General features: G+C 40.0%; 1 protein-coding gene and 1 pseudogene across 1 annotated transcript in view; both read left to right on the forward strand.

The window, feature by feature from the left end:
• The first annotated feature begins 1635 nt into the window (after positions 1-1635).
• LOC102773946 lies at positions 1636-2037 on the forward strand (annotated as a pseudogene).
• Positions 2038-5943: 3906 nt separating this feature from the next.
• The window catches only part of PLSCR5 (phospholipid scramblase family member 5), a gene marked incomplete at its 3' end in the record, with an annotated part of 30111 nt that continues 21335 nt past the window's right edge, over positions 5944-14719 (forward strand). Inside the window, exons 1-2 of the mRNA XM_006753805.1 lie at positions 5944-5956; positions 13183-13346. Of these exons, the coding sequence (XP_006753868.1) occupies positions 5944-5956; positions 13183-13346 (177 nt within the window). The remainder of the gene's footprint in view (positions 5957-13182; positions 13347-14719) is intronic.

Raw genomic sequence — 14719 nt, forward strand, 5'->3', positions numbered from 1 at the left:
ATTGGTGGGGGTCAATGCCTGAGGGTCCCAGTATGTGAGAGGGGGAAGGCTGGGCTGAGGGACACTCCCCCTCATCCCCACCCAGTGCACGAATTTCGTGCACCGGGCCCCTAGTATTTATATAATTATAAATAGAATTTATATAATTCTCTCCCATTCCATATATATTTGATTATATATGGACATATATATATATTTATATATGTATGTATATATGATTTTTAGGAACACACGATTTTATAGTAAAACCAAGGGCAGACTAACCATAAAACTATGTAAATATTCCTAAGACTAGTTTATCCCAGTCTTTGGTTCTTAGTCCTGTCCCTGACCTTTAGGCTAACATTTTGCTCCATTCCCCATCCTTGCCCCAGAAAATGCAAACTGGAACACATTGGTGTTCTTTTTTTGTTTTATAACAGACATCACTCTAGATTTAAATAAACTGGCAGCCTCTTCCTTTGTACTAAAAAAGACTAAATTGGTGAGTCTTTCTGTCATGAAAATTTAATTCAAATATCTAGCTGTTAAATAATCCTATCTAATAATAGAGAAACATGGTAATTAACCATAACTTCGCTACCCTTCCCATTGGCTAATCAGGGAGATATGCAAATTAACTGCCAGCCAAGATGGTGGTTAACCGCCAACAAAGATAACGGTTAATTTGCATAGTAGCTGCAATGCTGGGAGGTGAAAGGGATCGGAAACCCAGGCGGCAGGCAAAAGGTGGGGGGCGGGCAAAGGCGGCTGGTGATCGGTGATTGCATTGTGGATTGGAGGCAGAGAGAGCCGCTGCACAGGCCAGCCACCACCCCTGGAACCCTTGGGGGTGCCGGTTGGCCTACTTCCCTGTGAACGCCATGGCGATCGGAGGCAGAGAGAGCCCCGGCAGGCCTGCTTCCCCGTGATCACCATGGCAATGGGGGCAGAGAGAGCACCGGCGCAAGCCGGCCGGCACTCCCAGACCCCCGGGGCCAGGTTGCCGGCTGGCCTGCTATCCTGTGATCGCCATGGAAAAAAGACCTTCAAGGCCTGTCCAAGGCAGGATTGCATTTAAAACTAAGTGCGGTGACCAGAATTGTGCGGCACTGACAACCAGGGCAGTCTCTGCGTCAGTGGCACATCTGCAGCTTGAAGTGTGGGGGGTGAGGGCCATGCAAGCCAGAGGCTTTGGCTGCAATGGTCAGATAATTTCAGCTCCAGATAATTTCAGCAGGCGCAATCAGGGAAGCCATTGGGACCTTCACAAAAAAAAGAGAAGGCTGAAGAGGAAGGATACTTCCCAGAGCACATTAAAGAACAGCTGGCAGCCTTGAAGAAACAACATGAAGAAGACATCACTCATCATAAAAAAGGAGATTTGAGCGTCTGCAGAAAGAAGTTGAGCAGCACAAGCAGAACATCAAGAAACTGAAAGATCATGATACTGCAGCAGTGTCAGGGTGAGGGGCAGCCATATTTGCCAGTGCGCCCAAGCTGTCAACAACAAAAAGTGTGCGGGAGCTGGGAAGGCGCACAGACAGGCACACAGACCCCAGGCCTACCTCGCCACCGCCTGGCCTCACCACCACCGCTGCCGATGCTGTCTCATGGGGTCTGCGCCCCGCAGCAGGAGGCGGGGGGCTGGAGGAGATGTCTTACAAACTGAACTTGACTATGCACATGCCTGCCACCTCCATCAAGGCCTCTGGGAGCATTCACCGGCCTTCCACCAGCATGGCAACTTCTTCCCAGTACTGCCAGCTGCTGAGTGACTAGGACCACCATCTCTAAGACACAGGGAACAGAGAACAGTCAGGTGCCCCAGAGCAAATATGCTGAGTTGCTGGTCATCATCGAAGAACTAGGGAAGGAGATCTGACTCACGTATGTGGGCAGCAAGAGCGCGATGGAGAGACTGAAACGAGGCATCATCCTCACAACAGGGCTGGTTCGGGAGTGCTTGGCCGAGATGGAGCGGAACACCAGGTCCTAGCCCCTAAGTCAGCGTGAAAGGCTTTCCCTCTTCTTCCAAGAAGTGACAGCTCATGCTTGCAACCCTCTTCAGATGAAACTTGGTTTCAAAATGGTAACAGCTTGATTTCTCCTCCCCGTGCCTCTCCCATGGTTCATCAGGCTCTGAACCTTCCATCGCTGAGATGGAGAAGAGATTTTTGCAGTTATTAGATTTACATGTTAGTTAGGAACTACCCAGGGCATTTTGTGTGTTTTTTTAAAGCATTTATTTACATGATGCATGCCAGTTACCTATCACAGCAAACTGTAGTTGGCCTCCCAGCTACGTGTTTCTCTTCTGGATACATTTCTGTTACTAACATGGTTCTTTATGTTTCTCTTCTGAGCTGATCCAACTCTGAAGGTTTGTTTCAGTGAGTCATCGTTCCCCATAAAATGGCTACATACTGTCCACTTCTATGAAGACATAGTTCTGATAACTAATGTCTACCTATGCTGCCAACAGATTATAATAAATTGTGATCAGTGGGGAAAAAAAACAAAAAACCAAGTGGGGTGACATCGGAATTACCCAAGCGTACTCCCAACCCCTTCACCTGCCCAGATGCCTAGGGTCCCTTTACAGCTGGGCTGAGCCCAGTGCCGCCCAGTGGCCTGGACACCAGATCTGACCACCTCTCTGGCTTGGCCCAAACATCTGAAGTTCGCATTAGTTGTCAACTTAAGAAATTGGAGCATTCATGTAAAATCAGGATTTCCCACTTCTCTTTCCGAAGTGGCCGATTGGGCTACCAACCAAGGGTGGTTGGTGTCCCTTCAACCCTAAGAGGAACCCCCAGCTTGGGGGTGTGGTGAGGAGGAAGCTATCCGTGCAGACAGTTCAGCTGTGTAAACTCCCACTGACAGTAGCGCAGCCCAACAGTGTGGCCATTCAACTGCGAGGCAGCACAGCCATGAAACAGTCTGGCTGTTAAACAAGGCCCCTCTCCATCTTTCAGGGGGCTTCACCTACTCCAACCCACTGCACCCCACTCTGCCCCAGTGAGACAGCTTCAGTGTTTCAGCTCCAGCAAACAGAACATGTCCCACTGGAAAAGGAAAGTGTATCCATGGCCAGTGTTGTTCAATGGATAGAGCCTTTGCCTGAGGACTGAACAGCCCAGAGTTCAATTCCTGGTATGGCACATGCCTGGGTTATGGGTTTGATCCCCAGTGTGGGTCGTGCAGGAGGCAGTCAGTCAATGATTCTCTCTCATCATTGATGTTTCTATCTCCCTCCCTCTCTGAAATCAATCTATACTAATAAAAGGGTAATGTGCTAATTAGACCAAACAACTTCCAGACAACTTTCTGGATGTCCTTTTGGACAAAGCCATGGTGGCAGGGCCAAGGCAGAGGCGGTTAGGGGCGATCAGGCCGGCAGGGCAGAGAAGTTAGGGGGATCAAGCCAGCAGGGGAGAGCAGTTAGGACAATCAGGCTGGCAGGGGAGAGCAGTTAGGCAGATCAGGTCGGCAGGCAGGTGAGCAGTTAGGAGCCAGTGGTCCCAGATTGCAAGAGGGATGTCCGGCTGCCAGTTAGTGGGATCCCAGGGATCGGGCCTAAACCAGCAGTTGGGTGTCTCCCAAGGGTTCCCCGATTAGAGAGGGTGCAGGCTGGGCTGAGGGAACTCCCTCCCTCCCCCATGCACGAATTTCATGCACTGGGTCACTAGTTAAATAATAAGGAAGTTCTGTTTAATGATGTAATATTGAATGAACAGACCTTCAAAACTAGTGATAGCCTGCCCTAAAAAAAAGGCCATGGGCAGGGGGGAATGGTGGTGAGGTTATAATGTGATTGTTTTTTTTTTTATTTCCTCTTGGCAAAAACGGAAGACAGTCAGAATACAAAGGCCCTTCCTTCATGAGGGACAAGGACAGGCAAAGCAGAACATCCTGAGGAATGAGCATGCCAAGCAGCAGAGCAGAGGCTCAGGTGAGAGAGGGAGCTAACTTTCCTGAGACCCATCTGTGCTGATATTCACTTGTAAGTCTTTTTTCTTGTACTGCATTCCCATTATGTTACCTTCAAGCCTTGGGTTATGTCTGTTAAACATATTTGTATTGCTATATTTCCTGGAATCAAGGGAGCGGAGCAGAAACCTGCAACCTGATGGCAGAGTGAAACTGATACCGATGCTGCTTGGAAAAGCCAAGGGCTTCATAGAGGGAGATGAGGACGCTGTGACCATTTTGAGTGCTAAATGGTGATACTGGTTCTTTCTTGGAGGTGGGAGATGTTTGGAGAGGAGGACTGAGTGTACCGTGAAGGTGAAAGGCAGCAGCAACAGCAGCAGGAGAGGAGGTGAGGCCAGCTCCTGGAGAAACATCGCCTGGCTGCAGAAGCGCACATTAACAGGACACATGAACATCTGAGAAATCTATTAAGGAAGGTTTGTGAGTATGACCTAGAAAAAGGCTGGCAAACAGAAAAGAGAGTAGGGAAGAGGAGATGAAACCTCAGGTTGGTATCTGCTGGGTCTTTAGCAGAACTGAGGGAGAAAGCATGAAAAAAGTAATGGGTAGAAACTTTACCAAGTTAGATGGCCTGGAAAGTCTCTGTTGCAGCTAAATATTAAGAGTCTATCAGTTAGTCATATGGCCAATACAAATACATAGATGGTTGGCTTTGTACAGGTCAATATATATGCTTAATTCACTTAGGCTTTTATTTTTTAATTTCAAATTGGTGCTTTAGAGAAAGTAAAAATTAACTTGTCAATTATGACCATAATTTAAAATACCAAGTTTGATAGTGTTGACAACAATTTAGGGTTTGTTTTTTTTTAGAGTAAAGTGTTTCCAAATGCTCATAACAAACATTAAGAAATTTAGCAAACATATAATTTAATTTAAAAATACCGATCATGTTTATATATCTTTCCTGAAATTCAAATAATGGCAACTCTTTTTAATCCCGAACACTTCCAAACAACAATAATAAAAAGAGATCTCTCTTTGCCAAATAAGAACCTAAACTTTTGGCTATCTGCAACCTGTGAGGTTGACTTTATAAGTTTTCATCATTCTTTATGCTTTCTCATGCTGCTTAACTATTTTTGGAAGTAGAGATTGTTGCTGATAATGTAATATAAAAGCAACTTCAACTTTTGCAAATTGTGCCATCCAGGGCAATTGACTTGGTGAGCAAAATTTCCATGTTCACCTGATCAGCTCCATTTAGAAATGTGAGCTGACAGGTTTCAGTGCTTTTTCCCCTGCTGTATGCAGTGCAGCTAAATATCACCTGTATGTTCCAATGAACTGCAAGGTTATCGAAGGTTTGTATTTCCAAATGTCTCTGATTCATCAAATTCAATTAAAAATAAAAATAAAGATTTATTTATGTACATAAATAGGAGGGAATACGTGTTCTTTTTATTTGTTTTGTGGGAGAGAGTAGATAGAAATCTCGAAAGAAAAATAAGAAAGTTTATGTTCTAACATTTTCAAAATATAAAATATTGTACTTAGAACTATCAGAAAGTTATACATGATAGAATATTTTATCATGACTCTGGCATAGGAGATTTATAGCAACCAGGAAAATAGAATGTCTAATGTATAGTGAAAGCAAAAGTATATACTCCAAGGAACACAAAAACAACTAAGTGGAAACAAGACTTTTAAAATGAGTGTTATATATTTTCCTTTTTGGTTTTCATTATTTTTAAATTTTTCCTTCAACCACCAAGTAATATGATGGTTTCTGAGTAGAGCTTACCTTTGTTGGTAGCTTCGTCTTCCCCTCTTGTTCGAAGTGATAAAATACAGCTCTCTGGAGGCCGAATGAAGCATTCCCTTCCTCTGTTATTTGTAAGTTGACATGGAGCAGACAGACACCTTCTGAAGTATTATTCATGCCATGTTTCCTCTCTTTGCTGCAACAAGAAAAACCTTTTCTTTTCACCTGGCTATCTTTGAAGACGTGACTCAGAAATATTCATGGCCTCTAAAGGTAAGAGTAATATAGCCAGCTAATAAATTTTTCTTCATATTATGACTCAAAATCTAGAGATTGATACTTTAATTTTTTAAATTTTAACTTCAAGGAGCATATTGCTTTAAGTAAATAAAAACACACTATCTGATAGAATGTGAAAGTTAAGCTATAAACAATGTCTTAGCTATAATGAATATAATAGTGAATTAATAAGAAAAGCTTCATAGCAAAATTCAGAATGAAAATATTTAATGCCAAACACAAGAATAGGTTGATCTTCCAAGTTTAAAGGGATTTGAAGAAAACTTTTCACACATAAGTTAAAAAGTGTTAAAGTACAGTTCAGTGTTTAAAAATTTCCATTTGTTGTTGAAAATAGGTGATATATCATTTATTATAATGAATTCAACATGTGTTATCAGTAAATCTTAAAAATTTAATGGACTAGAACTAAATATTTCTGAATTACAAAGCAGAAATTCTTTCAAAATGTCTTTGATAGTAAATTTTATATATAATAACTAAATTAAGCAAGCAGGTTAATTAGGTACTGGAGGAGGGAGCTGGTAAGTGTTTCCTCAAATCCCTAAAATTGTATAAATATCATTAGTGTTGTCTAACTTTTCTTACTTTAAAGAACTTCTCAAAAACACAAGAGATATCCTTGTTTTTTAAGGTAATGAATAGCATCCTTACTAAAAATACTGGTTAAATTATAAAAACAAATGAAATTGCAATGTGCTTTCATTCCATCATCAGAACAAGTCATTAAACTCTAAGCTATAATAAAAAGCTTTATCATGAGTAACTATGATTAATAATTGGTGGAAACGTAACCTAGTTACTTGTAGGGTATTAGAGTCTACCAATTTAAAATATCCTAAATTAAATTAATGATCCATTCAAATAAATGTGTATGCTTCTTTGCTTCTTTCATCAAAATACACACCGGATGCTATTTAATATGGAACAAGAAATATAACTTTTTATTTTTCATCAACATTTAATGTATACCAGTTCCTGAATATTATTGGAAAAGGTCAAACGAATTGTGAAATATAGGCTTGAGACATCAAAATTATTCATTTTAATATGTGTGCTTCATTTTTATATTGAAGACAAAAAAATCTTGGCAGGTCTTTTCTTTCATTTAAGACTAGCACTAACACTTCATCCAAAACACTTCATCACTTCATAAAATAAGAGTTATAAAACTATAGCCTGGAAGGTAAAGAGTTGCAGAGTACTTGAAATATTTATGAGCTAGTTATACATTTTTAAAATAGTAGATAGAAATTCAAAGCCAGATGGAAATTCAAAGGAGTTTCTTCTTTATCTGGTGGTCTGAGTCTTTGAAGAAACGTGTGACTAGAAAGCAATACTATGATCAGAATATGATTAACCTATCAAAAAAGCAGTGAAGTTCATTAATGATAAGTGCTCAACACTAAACTTAGAGGTAAAACTTCTGGTGGAAAACTAAAATTCCTGCAACCAACTCAAAATAGCCTGTGGAGTGGGCAAAACATCTGTTAGAGTCCCTAAACTGCTTAAAGGGAATAAAAATGAAGCATTCTTTTGATTTAGAAATCATGTTTGAGGTGGCAAGTTGAATTATCATCATTATTTACTTAAATATTTTTGTGGACAGTTTTCTTCAGATACATTTAAAGACATTATTTGTAATATGAATATTTTCTGGCCAGTGAAACTATATAGGCAATTATAATTTTCCCAAAGAATACAGGCTTATTGGACATTTCACACATTTTGTAGGCAGTTCAATTGGCACCACTAAATCAAAGGACAGTCTGAATACTAGACGTCATTAGAACTGAAAAAATATTTGTGTAGTCTGAAGCCCCCTGTTAGTGTAAATAAACACAATTTAATAACAGGTTGGTATGAAACTTTGTTTTAAGTTTGAGAAAAATGGATTTTCCAGGATGATCAAACTTGGTAAGTGATCTCTCTAAAGCACTGGTTCTCAACCTTCTTAATGCTGCCATCCTTTAATACAGTTCCTCATGTTGTGGTGACCCCCAACCATAAATTTATTTTCATTGCTACTTCATAACTGTAATTTTGCTACTGTAAACAATATGTAATTATATATGTGTTTTCCAATGGTCTTAGGCAACCCCTGTGAAAGGGTCATCCGACCCCCAAGGGGGTCGCGACCCACAGGTTGAGAACCGCTGCTTTAAAGGCTGCTCTAATGTGAATTGAAATTCCAGAAGATGAAGCAAGTGATCTCAGAATAGGGACCCTAACAGTCTCCAGCTACTGGAGCTACTAATGAATTAAGACTTTGGACATGATCTGCTGTGGGCCCTGGACCTGCTGTGATGTCTAAGAAACTATACAGACCTGGGTCAGGACTGTAGAGCCATTTGAAAACACTCAATAAACTACTACATTTTGGTACAGCAGACATAGATTATATGATAAAATTAGAGTAATTTGCTAACCTTTTTTAGTAGTAACATCGACAGAGAGAATCTAATAATCTTCTACCAGCTATTATTAGAAATTGATTCCCACATGTGTTTCTTTAATTAAAGGATAACACGCGAACAGTAAAGTACATAATGAGCATCCAACTTAATCTGTATGGTTTTTAAATAAGATGCGCTTGTGTAACTACCACCAAGATCAAGATATAGAACATTTCTAGTACCTCATAAAGTTCCATTTCCAGTCACTAGCCATGTACCTTAACTCCCAAAAAGCTCTATTCTTAATTTTATCTAGTTGTCCCTAGATCATGATTTTGCCTGTGTGTTTCTCTGAAAGTCAATGGCAACAGTGCTTCGGCACTAATACTGAAGAAAAGATGTTTGTTGCCTATTATTTTTCAGCAGTTATTACTATACTAACCATTAACTCCTCTCCCAAATCTTATGTAGTGCTATGTAGTCTTCCTCTCAGGTTACCACTTAGGGTCCCATTCAGGGTCCTTCTCAAGTGGAAGAGGAATTAGTTCTAAAGCTTCTATCCTCTGTGTCTGCCCAGATCTGAGAGAAGTTCAGAATGGGGTCCTTGTGGGAAGCAAATTGCTATGTTACAGGTAGGGAGCTCTATTTTAGTAGGGCCAAATGAAAAGTTTGTTTCCATATGGTCTTAACCCCGAAGCTTGTCTAAATTCTAAATGCCACAGAGCAGTACAAACATCCATCTTTGTCTATTTTTGTTATCTTAAGGTTAAATAAATAAATAAATAAATAAAGGAATAATCTGCTATTGTTCCTCTTTAATGCCACACCTACACAGAGCCTTAATGACCTCCCATTACTAGAAATAGTTTATGTCAGTGTTCAAAAGACCATTTCTTTGATGGGTATATTTCTTCTCCAGTTTTTTGTGATTTTTAAAAAATCCCTACGTGCTCATCCTGGCTAAAGTTGAATTCTCTTAATAATGAGGAACTTAGTAACTGCAAGGGCAATTTAGTCCTTTTCCAAATTTATTTTTTAGAGATTTAAAAGACTCAGAAAACACCCCTTCCATATACACATACAGAACTTTCATGAATTTGAGGATCATTGCTGAAGAGAGATCATTCTAATTTATTGTGAATTATTATATAGATGTCACTCTAACTTTAGATTATGTATGAGAATACTTGTGCAAATCTTTGTGCAAATGGAACAAATTTCTTTCTTATAGTAAACCAGAAACATTTTCTTTGTCCTTTCTATTCATCTGTCTTTAGAATAGTCTGAATTATTTGTCTTTATAATGGCCCCTCTAATATGTGAAAGGTCATGAAACTTAATCCACACCTACACTCATTCTAAAACTGCATAGTATTGATAAACTAAATGAATGCACATGTGATAACTTGTTAATTAATGGATTAATAAATATGAGAAATAAAAACACTGATAATTTTTTTTAAATTGGTATCTATTGAGGAAGGTATCCAAATGGCAGTCATATCAAAAGAAAAAGGAAAAATAATCATAGAAAGAATTATTTCTATTCTTTAACAAAGAAGAATGCTTTTGTATGCACTTTTTAGGGCTTATGCACAATTTGACACAGGCTCCAGATTAATACAGGAGAAATAGCAATCTCCAAATTTCAATCTGAGAGATCATTGAAATAGCAACATTTTTACCTGGCAATAATATAAAAAACAGGTTATTCTCTAAAAAAATCCAAACATTATAGAAATCTGTAATTATTTTATCTTAGGTGAGCTACAAAGTGATTTATATTGTGAAAGAAAATTTTTTTAGTCCTGGCCGGGTAATTTGTCTTCCAGATACCAAGGTTTCAAATTCAATCCCCAATCAAGGCACATACATGAATCAATCAAGGAATGCATCAATAGGTGGTATAACAAATTTATGTGTCTCTCTGTTTAAATCAATAAAAAAATATTTTTTTTAATTTTAATGCTTTTATACAAAATACTGAGACCTAAGCTAATCTATACTAATAAAAGGGTAATATGCTAATTAAGACTGGGAGACCTTCCAGGAGACCTTCTGGACATTCTGGACAAAGCCATGGTGGCAGGGCCTAGGCAGAGGCAGTTAGAGGCCAAGAGGGTAGGGCAGTTGTGGATGATCAGGCTGGTGGGGGGCGGGGCCATTGGGGGTAAGCAAACCAGCAGGGGAGCCAGTTGGGGGCAAGCAGGCCATCAGTGGGGGTCAGTTGGAGGTGATCAGGACAGTGGGGTCAGTTTGGAGGGAGCATCCCTCGGGCAGCCTGGGAGCCCTCGGGGGATGCCCACTTGCCAACAGGGAGCAGGCCTAAGCTGCAGTCGGACATCCTTAGCACTGCTGAGGCGGTGGGAGAAGCTCCCACCACCACCACTGTGCTGGCAGCTGGCAGCCTGGCTTGTGACTGAGCAGATCTCCCAATGTGGGAGCACACTGATCACCAGAGAGCATCTCCTGCATTGAGCGTCTGCCCCCTGGTGTTCAGTGTGTGTCATAGTGACCAGTCATTCTCAGTCATTCTGCTGTTTGGGTCAGTTTTCATATTACCCTTTTATTATATAGGATAGAGTCCTGGTGCATGGGTGGGGGCCAGCTGGTTTTCCCTGAAGGGTGTCCCGGATGAGGATGGGGGTCCCACTGGGGTGCCTGGCCAGCCTGGGTGAGGGGCTGATGGCCATTTTCAGGCTGGCCACGCCCATGGGCTGGAAGCAGGTATCTGGGAATTATTTAACTTCTATAATTGAAACTTTGTGGCCTTGTTCCAGCCCCTCCTTGAGCAGAGGCCATGCCAGCTGGAAGCAGGAATCTGGGATTTATTTATCTTCTATAATTGAAACTTTGTAGCCTTGAGCGGAGCCGAGGTCTGGCCAGTGCAGGCGGGAAGCTTGGCTTCCTCCATTGCCGGGGGCAACCTAAGCCTCCTGCTTGCTCCAGCTCCGTGGCCACTGCCATCTTTGTGATGGAGTGAGGGAGTGACAGAGTGAGGGAGTGATGGTTAATTTGCATATTACTCTTTTATTAGGTAGGATTAGATATTATGTTGTTCTTAAGAAGCCCATAAATTAATTATGAATATTCTCATAGTATATAGAATTAAACAATTCTCAAAGTATATAATCAGATCAGCAGCATTAGCTTACCTGGGAGCCTATTAAAAATGCAAATTTTCAAGCCCCACCCAAACTACTAAATCAGAAACTCTGGAGTGAGGTCCAGAAATCTTGTTATCACAAGGTCTCCAGGTGGTTCAGGGGCTGGCTAAAGGATAAGAATTATGAATTAAATTTAGTCATCACAGCATGATTGATAAGGACACAAAGTAATCTTCAAACTATGAGACACTCTCATAATATTTGGGGAAGAGAGAAGGTGCCTTGAAAGTTATAATATGATTCAAAACCTATATCTAAGGTTATCCTTTTACGAGTAGAGAATACTTGGTTCCTTTTACCATTTCTTTTTATTTTGTAGTTTATAATTTTTTAGCTCTTTGAACAGAAGTCTTTAACCATTTGACTGCTAAGGAGCGCTATCGCGCTCTTCTTATTTAAAACAAATTTATGTACACAATTGGTATTTTTTAATTTTTGTTGTTGCAAAGCAATACAAGTGAGTTTATTGTATAAAAAGTGTTTTACATTTTTTCCCATACACGCGCAATTAGTGCCACAGTTTTGGCATATGTCTGAAAAAATATGTCAGCAGCCAAACGGTTAAGGCCTTCAAAAAATATATTTTAAAAAATCATGTACTTTGCCCCAATTATCCATTTTTTCTCACAGCTACTGCTAGCAATCTTCTACATTCATTTTCTCTGTTTTGAGGTGCAAATGGTAGTGACAGTGAAAAGGAAAAATGAAGTAAAGCCCACTGCCTGGGAGAACATATTTGCCAATGCTATTTCATAAAAGGGTTTAATCTCCAAAATTTAGAGGGACCTCATAAAACTTAGCAAAAGGAAGATAAGCAATTCAATCAAAATATGGGCAAGGAACTTAAATGAACACTTTTGAAAGAAGACACTTTTCTTGCTGAGAGATATAAGAAAACATGCTCAAAGTCACTGATCATCCAAGAGATGCAAATCAAAACAACGAGATATCATTTCACAATCCCACTCCAGGACTATATCCCAAGAAACCAGAAACACCAATCAGAAAGGATGTATGCATCCCTGTGTTCACAGCAGCACAATTTACAATAGCTAAGATTTGGAAACAACCTAAGTGCCCATTAGCAGATGAGTGGATTGAAAAACCGTGGTACATCTACACAATGGAATACTACGCCTCTATAAAAAAGAAGGATCTTTTACCATTTGCAACAGCATGGATAGACCTGGAGAACATTATGCTAAGCAAAAAAAAAGCCAGTCGGAGAAAGATAAATATCACATGATCTCACTCATATGTGGGATATAATGATCACCATAAACTGATGAACAAAAATAGATCCATAGACAAATGGCAAGGGAGGTGGGGGAGTTAGAGATCAAACAAAGGACTTGTATGCATGCATATTAGCATAACCAATGGACACAGACACCGGGGCAGTGGGGGCTTGCCCTCAGGGATGGAAATGGAGTGGTGGGAGGTCAATCTGGGAAAAACACAACACATGTAAAACTTTAGACAATAAAAAAAGCACCCCCCCCCAAAAAAAATGAAGTAAAGGGCAGCAGAAGAGAATCTATCCACTGAATTAAGAAGTAACAAACATTATAAGAAAGACTAAATGTAATGGTATGTCTGAATTTAAATGTAATCTGGGATTTTCATTCTCTTGTAGATGCACAGAAACAAAGAAGTAGAGGCCTACCTGGTTTTCTTCCTGGAGCTTCAGACCCAGACCACAGCCTTTATGTCTCATCTTCCAATCCAGAGAACCAAGTGTGGCAGTCAGGTCACTCTCCACCAGGCAGCCTCCCTCCTGGTCTAGATTGTTTAAGTCAGGTGCTTTTTATTTCTCTATTTCTTTATATTTCCCCTTGATATGAATACAAATGTGATTTCTTGATTTTCAACCAAGGTTGAAAGACTTCAACAAATAACTTACTGAATTAAGAATAGTATTATGAAACATCAAATTATAATTTTTTATTTTATTTATTTCTACTTTGAGGGAAGAAATTTATGTTTACATTTATTACCACTTTTAGTTTCCTTTATTTGACAGAGTAACAAGAGCACATTTATCCTCATTGCTCAAAGTATTAGCAAATTGATCTTTGTCTAATATGTATGTCTTGACACCTAGAGCTATTTAATTAAAGAATATTTATTGAGTACATGCTAAAATCAAGGCACATAGAAAACATAAAACCTAGACCCTTTCACCCAAAAATTCTTCAACCTAATTGGCAAGACAAAAAATGTTGACAAAAAGCACCAGGCTATGTACCAAAGCCAGATAAGCACACAACTGTAGCATATTCATAGAAGGGGAAAAAGTTGTTATACCTGAAGAGAGGCTTCTACAATGATCATAGAGTGTTTTCAACTGAATATCAAAAGGTCAATAGATATTACCAAATCTTAGTTATTGTACATTATGCTGCTATGAACATAGGGATGCATATATCCTTTCTGATTGGTGTTTCTAGTTTCTTGGGATATATTCCTACAAGTGGGAACACTGGGTCAAATGGGAGTTCCATTTTTAGTTTATTGAGGAAACTCCATACTGTTCTCCATAGTGGCCGCACAGTCTGCTTTCCCACCAGCAGTGCCCGGGGGCTCCCTTTTCTCTGCATCCTCGCCAACTCCTGTCATTTGTTGATTTGTTGATGGCAGCCATTCTAACAGGTGTGGGGTGATACCTTATTGTCAGTGTGTTTGGCATCTCTCTGATCATCAGTGACTTTGAGCATTTTTTCATGTATTCTTGGCCTCTGTATGTCCGCTTTGGAGAAATGTCTATTTAGATCCTTTGCCCATTGTTTAATTGGATTGTTTGTCTTCCTTTTGTTAAGTTGTATGAGTTCCTTACATATTTTGGATATTAATCCTTTATCAGATGCATCATTGGCAAATATGTTCTCCCATAGAGTGGGCTCCCGTTTCGTTTTGTTGATGGTTTCTGTGCAGAAGCGTTTTACTACATTAGTTACTCTTTTTTCCCCCCATGACTCCCCTTTACCCAGGTCCCACCCCACCCTCCTCCCTCACTCCCCATCCACTGTCCTCATCCATAGGTACACGATTTTTGTCCAGTCTCTTCCTGCATCCCTCTCACCCATTTGCACCCCAAGAATAGCCAGTCCATTCCCTTTCTATGCCCCTGATTCTATTATAATCACCAGTTCATTCTGTTCATCAGATTATTC

The sequence above is a fragment of the Myotis davidii genome, unplaced genomic scaffold, assembly GCF_000327345.1.
Source record: "Myotis davidii unplaced genomic scaffold, ASM32734v1 scaffold12, whole genome shotgun sequence".
NCBI lineage: Eukaryota > Metazoa > Chordata > Mammalia > Chiroptera > Vespertilionidae > Myotis > Myotis davidii.